This window comes from Phyllostomus discolor, chromosome 8, assembly GCF_004126475.2.
Source record: "Phyllostomus discolor isolate MPI-MPIP mPhyDis1 chromosome 8, mPhyDis1.pri.v3, whole genome shotgun sequence".
In the NCBI taxonomy this organism is placed as follows: domain Eukaryota; kingdom Metazoa; phylum Chordata; class Mammalia; order Chiroptera; family Phyllostomidae; genus Phyllostomus; species Phyllostomus discolor.
Window position 1 is genome coordinate 98,973,676 of NC_040910.2, and position 7,079 is coordinate 98,980,754.

Consider the following 7,079-nt stretch of genomic DNA (forward strand, 5'->3'; position numbering starts at 1 on the left):
CTGAATATCTTTCTTGGTTAATAAAAGTCATTAAATGTTTCAGAAGATTTGAGCAACTTGATTTACAAACTTGACCTAAAAATCATAGGAATATAGCAATTATTTTAATAACTCTTTGGTAAAATAAATGGAAACTAAATATTGAATATTTTGAATTGTTGAGTATTCAATTTTTAATAATAAAAATATGACATTATGTAGATGAATGAGTGTTTAGAAATTTATAATTTTAAAGCCACAAATAATGACAAATCTGTGATCTAACTATTGAACTCAAAGAGTTTGAAAAAAAGGTGAAATTTATAAAAAAGAAAGGTGGAAACATAGAATTTATAAAACAGAAAGCCAATATACAATAAAGAAAATAAAATGGCCAGGAGTTCTTTGAAAAGTCTAATGTAATTTATAAGCATATTACAAGTCGGATTGAACCAAAAAATAATAGAAGTTACAGCTAAGTGTCAGGAATAAGAAATTAGAAACAATAAATATGGAAATTAGAGATAACGAGTATACTGTAGTTCTATGACAGTAAGTTAGTGCTTATATAAGAAAAAAATACTAAATCGAAATCTGAGCAATTATGGGCATTGAATACCTTGAGTCTGTACAGTCTTACACAGAGAACTCTGGGTGAGATAGGACTCATGGTGGCATAGGAGGCCTCCAGCTTCTTCTCTCCCAGTAAACAATATGACAGTCGTCACTGACAACAATGCCTTTGTGGGAGCTTTACCGTCCAGGTAGGAGGCTGTGCAACTCCAGTGAAGCCCAAGACTGAGGAGAGCCATGCTGAGAAGGCAGGGCCATGCCCTGGTGGCAGATTTGCAAACATGGTCCCAGCTGCAGAGTGGAAGAAGAGCCAGGCCCCTGTGGACTTAGCCCCATTTGGCACGGAGCCTGTAACTCGTTCCATTTGCCACTGTCCTTGGGGCATTCACATGAGCAGGCCCTGGCTCGATTCAAATCCCAAGCAGTAGTTGGTAGAAGATAGCAGTGGAGAACGATTTGGGGCAGATAGAGATTCATGAAATAGAGCTTCACTATGAAATAAAAAATTGATCAGTTTAACTTTATTAATTCAATAAGCTTCTGATCATCAAAAGACATCCTTAAAAGAGTGAATAGGCATTTCACAGGCTGGAAGAAGATATTTGAAATACATATATCTAAAGAAGAACAAACATCAACAACACATATATTGCACAAAAAAGACCTATGAAAGAGCTAGTAAGTGCATATAAAGATATTTAAAACCAAGATATTCTACATTAGTAATTAAGAAAAAAAGACAAAAGTTAAAACCATATTGAAGTACCTTTCCATGACACAGTAGATACCTTTGCATGACACATGCAAAACTAGTTTTAAAAATTGCCCTGGATGGCGTAGCTCAGTGGATTGAGCGCAGGCTGCAAACCAAAGTGTCACAGGTTCGATTCCCAGTGAGGGCACATGCCTGGGTTGCAGGCCACGGTCCCTAGCAACCGCACATTGATGTTTCTCTCTCTTTCTCTTTCTCCCTCCTTTCCCTCTCTAAAAATAAATAAAATAAAGTCTTAAAAAATAATAAATAAATAAATAGCTTCATTCAACATTTAAAAAATTAAATTAAAAAAGTAGCAATACTAAGTGTAGGCAAATATATGGAGGACCCATAATTCTTGTAAAATACTGATAATTCTGTAAAATCAGTGCAAGTCATTTGGAAAACTCCTTGGCATGACTGATTATGCTGAATATATACATACTATGTATCTAAAAATCCCATTCCTAGCATCCTTAGTAATTGCTTAAAACAAAAATAACTAAATTTTCCACCAACAGTAAAATTTATAAATTAAGGAGATATTTATGAAGTGGGACACTATGGAACTGTGTAAAAAGGACAGGTCACAGATAATTTTGACAGAAAGAGACAAGACGGAGAAGCAAGACTATCAAGTATGATCCCATTCTTATGACATTTTTTTTTCTTTTTTAAACAGGCAAATAGTATCTATGATGACTTCAGTCAGAGTAGGCCTTACCTTTGATGCAGGGAATAATGAGTAAAATGAGGCAGGAATGAGGCTTCTGGGACACAGGTTATGTTCTATATCTTAATATACAGGGTGGTTACAGAGGGGCATTCACTCTGTAACCATTCATGGAACAGTATAGTTAAGACTTTGTACTTAGTTTCATGCTACATTTTATTAAAAGAAAGAAAATACAAAAAAATGGTGTTACTGCTATCAGAATATTGAAACTGCTAGCAGGCTACCCAAACTTGTGCATTTGACAGGAGTAGTGGCGGAGGGCAGGGTGAGGGGTAAGGGTGGTAATCAGACAACAGGACAATGACAATAAAGAATAATAATTAAGCGCTAGTCATTGGCATAGCAGATGTGAGAGAAGGAGGGAGAAAATAAGGACTCCTTCCCGTCTTTGAAAGGAGATGCTATGATTATTGTGGTTCACATAGAAAGTATGAAGGAAATAGCTCAGCGGGGATAAGTTACTTGCCTAAAATTATACATATTTAGATGACAGAATTGGGACTGGAGCCCAGGTAAGATTCTTAACTCCACCTGGCTGGCGTAGCTCAGTGGATTGAGCGCGGGCTGGGAACCAAAGTGTCCCAGGTTCGATTCCCAGCCAGGATACATTCCTGGGTTGCAGGCCATAACCCCCAGCAACCGCACATTGATGTTTCTCTCTCTCCTTCTCCCTCCCTTCCCTCTCTAAAAATCAATAAATAAAATATTTAAAAAAAAAAGATTCTTAACTCCATACTTCCCATTGCACAAAAAGAAATAAGTTAGATTAAAAACGCCCCATTTGAAAGGAAGACCATTTTGTGCTAAAGGACAGATTTGCAAAGTTTTGTTTGCTTTAATAATAGTAATAATAATAATTTGACCTACATAGATAAACCAGCAGAGGGGAAAATACTAATTACTAAAGACCAGGTGTTCCCGATGACCCTAATTGTTTTACGCCGATAGATCTGGCCTGGGCCATTATTGTTCCACTCCAACGTAGAGTTATGTGTCAGAAGTTTCAATGTCAGCGAGGCCTTTGCAACTTAAAGAAAAAAAGTTGAGGGCCATGTCTGCCCAAGGTAGTTATAGTATTAGGACACTAATTTTCTGCGTCCCCAAGTTTCATTTTGTTTTTTAAAAGAGTTTGGACCTGCTAGACTTAGAACCAAGAGACCCATTGTTATTTTATTATGGCATTTGGTAAATAAAAATATTTCCTGAAGGTAGATGTATATTAGATTATTTATCATATTTATATTTTCTTATCAGATTAGTCTCCGTGATCCCTAAATAAGAAGTCTCTCCTTATTGAATTGATCTCAGGTGCCGAGATTGCTCACATGCCCCATGGAGTCTTTATAGCATGTGTCTCTCCTCCGACCAGAACTTTGCTGCTAGTGCCATGCTGACTTGTTCCCTACCTTAATTTGATGGGTGAAGGCTTTATGTGACTCGTGTAAGCACAAAATTTGGTAAACAGGTGGGAAAAAGAAGCTTAAACACATCACAATCAACAAAGTCAATGCTTATGCAGCGCGCGCACACACACACACACACACACACACACACACTTTGTCACTCCCAGGATGCACAGCACTTCGCAATTTCAATTCAAAGATGAAAAGCAAAAATTCCCCTTAATTGTAGCCTCTCACAGAGAGTCTCTGAAAGAAAATACCTCCCTCCCCCCCCCCCCCCCACCCCATTCCCCAGGAGGACTAGAGCTTAGAGACCATTTGAATCTACATATCAACGCAACAGAAAAAGATTCATGAGAGTTATCATTGGAATTACTGCCCGCACACCCCTTGGTGTATTCCAAGTCTTGCCCCTGGAATCTGCAGTATTTTGCCTTTCTAGCCACAAATGTGGGGTCTCCTGGTTTCCTCACAGCTAGGTTCTTCCCCAGCAGGGCTGCTTCACCTCACTACTATGGATATTTTTAACCAGATAATAATTTGTTGCTGGAGGCTGTCTGGTACTTTGGAGGATGTTGAACAGCATCCTTGGCCCTTATCCACTATCTGCCAGTATCACCACTCCCCTCACACCCACTTCTGCCAACTGAAACTGTTTTCGGACACTGCCAAGTGATCCCGAGAGGCAAAATGGTTCCCAGCTGAGAATCACTGTCTTGCAGGATGACAACACACTGCAGAAATACAGAGGAAGAAGCGAGAGGACATTTCGATGAGTATTTTAGGATGACATGAGCTTCCAGAAGGATCTGTGTGTCTAGACAATTTAGGCAATTTTTATTCATAAGAGAGGTAGCAATGTATCCAGGATTTCAGATGTGCCCTGCTGTCATTGGCTTCACTCTACCTTTCTCTTCTTTTGCAGGTCAGCTCGTAATAATTTCAGTTTCTTTTGAATTTCAGTCAGAATACCGATTTTCTGCTCCAAAATGGACAATAACTTGGCAATGCAAAAATGAACATCGTAGTTTACCCCAGGGTCGGCCTCAGGGCTGTTGTTTCCTGGCCATTGGCTTGATTCCTTCCATGAAGTTGTTGCATCCTCCATTAATGGAGTGGACAGTGCTTCAGCTTCTCTAGTCTCTTCCTCCTCCTCACTCTGTAGACAGGATGTTTTAATGAACTCATCCCTTTGAAGGGACATTTCTGAATTTCTAACGTGGTTTCGCAGCACCCTTGGCACCTCATGTCTAGCGGGAGAGGGACAGCGATGGTGGGGCCTGAAATCTAGAGTTAACTCTTTCACTCTATTTGCATATCTTAAAGTGTTGAGGGTGTTTTCGCAGGAGGACATCCCTGGAGAGATAGTAGCGATCATGCACGTGGATGAGTTCTGGCCAATGAAGGAGTCCCGGAGCACCTGGGTGAGTTTGCTGGCCCTGAATGGGGTATGAGCCTTGTTCTGACCCAAAGCCCGGATGCATTCCTTGAGTGCAAGGAGACTCTTATTAATGTCCGCCCCTTCCAGCTGCCTTCGCCTGTTGGCCTTGGCAGTGTCTGCTCCCCTTTCGTTCCCAGCTAAGTCCACAAGGGAAAACTTGCCGTGCAGTTTCCCTCGTGACTTCAGGATGATCTGGAACACGGCGTGGCTCCTGGAAGAGTGGGCGTTGACCGACGTCTGTCCGGAGGTCCGGCAGCTCTTCCCTAGCTCCACGAGGTTCAGCAGGTCCTCCACACAACACACCTCCTGCTCCTGCAGCCCGACCACCTGGACTTGCTGATTGCCATCCTCCAGGACCTGCAACTGCTTCTTGCAGTTCAACAGGTCGTATACCTTGCACCCATAAATCTCAAAAAATGTGCCGTAGACTTTGAGGTCCAGCTTCTCGTACGCTGAGGTTTTGAGCAGGAGGAAGACATCCTGGGCCACCAGGGCATAAATGCCTTTAGAACGATCTTGGGTCTTTCCCGAAAAGGCTCCACCCATGGTGTGCGTTTTCCCGCTGCCTGTCTGCCCATAGGCAAAGCAGGTGGCCATGCCCTTGCGGAAGATGGACTCTACCAGTGGCTGGGCAGTGAACTGGTACACCAGCTCGTTGGAGGCCGTGTCATCAAAAGCGTGGTCGAAGCAGAAGGTCTGGTTCTCCAGGTAGCGAGTGAGGTCCACCTTTTGCTTCGACTCGTGCACCATGACCACATAGTCCGAGGGGATGGTGATGATATCCAAGTCCTTCATGGAGATCTCATGCTGATTGAGAGGCCGCTTCCTCACGCAGACGCAGATCCGAGGGTCTTCCCTTGGCTGCAGGCTGGACACCTTGCTGCTGTCCAGGTGCCGGCGGTACTCTTCGATCATGCGCATGATCTCGTAGTTGGGGTTTCCCGTGTGAACGTCCAGGGCGCGTTGGGCTCGGATCTCCAGCTGCAACCGCCTGCGAGTCTCCCGCTGCTTTTGTAGTTTCTCTATTTCTCGGAGGCACGGAGACTTTTTCCATTTCATTAGGCAAGGACTGCTGGGGACTTCCATAGCGAGGCTGTCCCCTGAGGGTGTTTCGTTTTTCGGGGGGATCCTCGAAATCCATTGTGTGGCCACGCATTGGTCCCCGGTGGCCGAAGAGGGCGCTAGAGACAAGGCAGACAAGGACCTGGACAGCACGGGTGGTTCCGCGGAGGCCAGCGCTGGATTCAGCAGGAATATGGTCTCTAGGTCAATCTTCTTGCCTTTTTTGACTCCTTTTTCGACCCACTCTACTGTGACCCAAGTGTTTTCTCTTTTGAACTCTGAGACCACAGCGAGGTGGATCCGCCCGTCGCTGCGCTGGATCGCCACGCAGATGCCCACTTGGACGTCTCGGAAGTGGGCCTTCAAGGGCTTCAGGGACGAGAGGGGCTGGACCACAGGGAGGCATAACTGGCTGGCCATAGTAAATGATGGTGGATCAGGGCTCGCTTCCAGGGGTCTTCGGGGCTGGAGCAGCAGAACCTGAGCCCAAGCCAGCCTGAAGTGACCAGACCATCGCGCGCACTTGGCGTTTGCACCTGCCTTTGTGACCCACCAGTCCTAGGACTCCTCCACCTGGGGCCCCTGGCGTCACAAAGAAGTGGGGAGAAGAAAGAGCCCAGGGCCTGTAGGTGAAAGGTGGGTGGAAGAGACTCAACGTTTGTGGTGCTAAGTGCTCAAGGCAGCTGGAACAGAGAGATTGCTCTCTGCCACAGAGACTGTAGAGCTGGGAGCTGGGAATAGGATGTATGTTCCATGCACATTTGCGCCTAAGCTTTAGAGACGTATTTCCCCTGAACTTTTAACCTGCGATCTCAATGCTAAGTGACTTAGTTGAGAACAGGTGAGTGTTTCCTTAAACTTCAAGCCTCCAGCAGAGGAACAAGTCAAGGTGAAGCTGTTTGCAAATCACAGGTTCTGAGGACCGCACCCCAGAGAAACTCTCTGGCCCATGTCCTGTTTCTTCCTCGCCCCTCCCTCAGAACTTGTTTAGTAGTCCTAACAAAGTTTCATGGGCTTTCTCATGACAAAATCTAAATGAATTGGATTTAGTGGGTTGTTCTGATATTTGGCTAACACGCAGCTTCCTGTGGTCCATCATGTGGGTTGTCAAACTCAAAACGTTTACCACAT

At 44.1% G+C, this 7,079-nt stretch overlaps 1 protein-coding gene across 1 annotated transcript; it reads right to left on the reverse strand.

The window, feature by feature from the left end:
* Positions 1 to 4,343: 4,343 nt before the first annotated feature.
* KIF2B (kinesin family member 2B) lies at positions 4,344 to 6,514 on the reverse strand. The gene has a single exon (XM_028521740.2). It carries the CDS (start codon positions 6,366 to 6,368, stop codon positions 4,344 to 4,346), a length of 2,025 nt encoding a protein of 674 aa, XP_028377541.1. The 5' UTR covers positions 6,369 to 6,514.
* Positions 6,515 to 7,079: the final 565 nt, after the last annotated feature.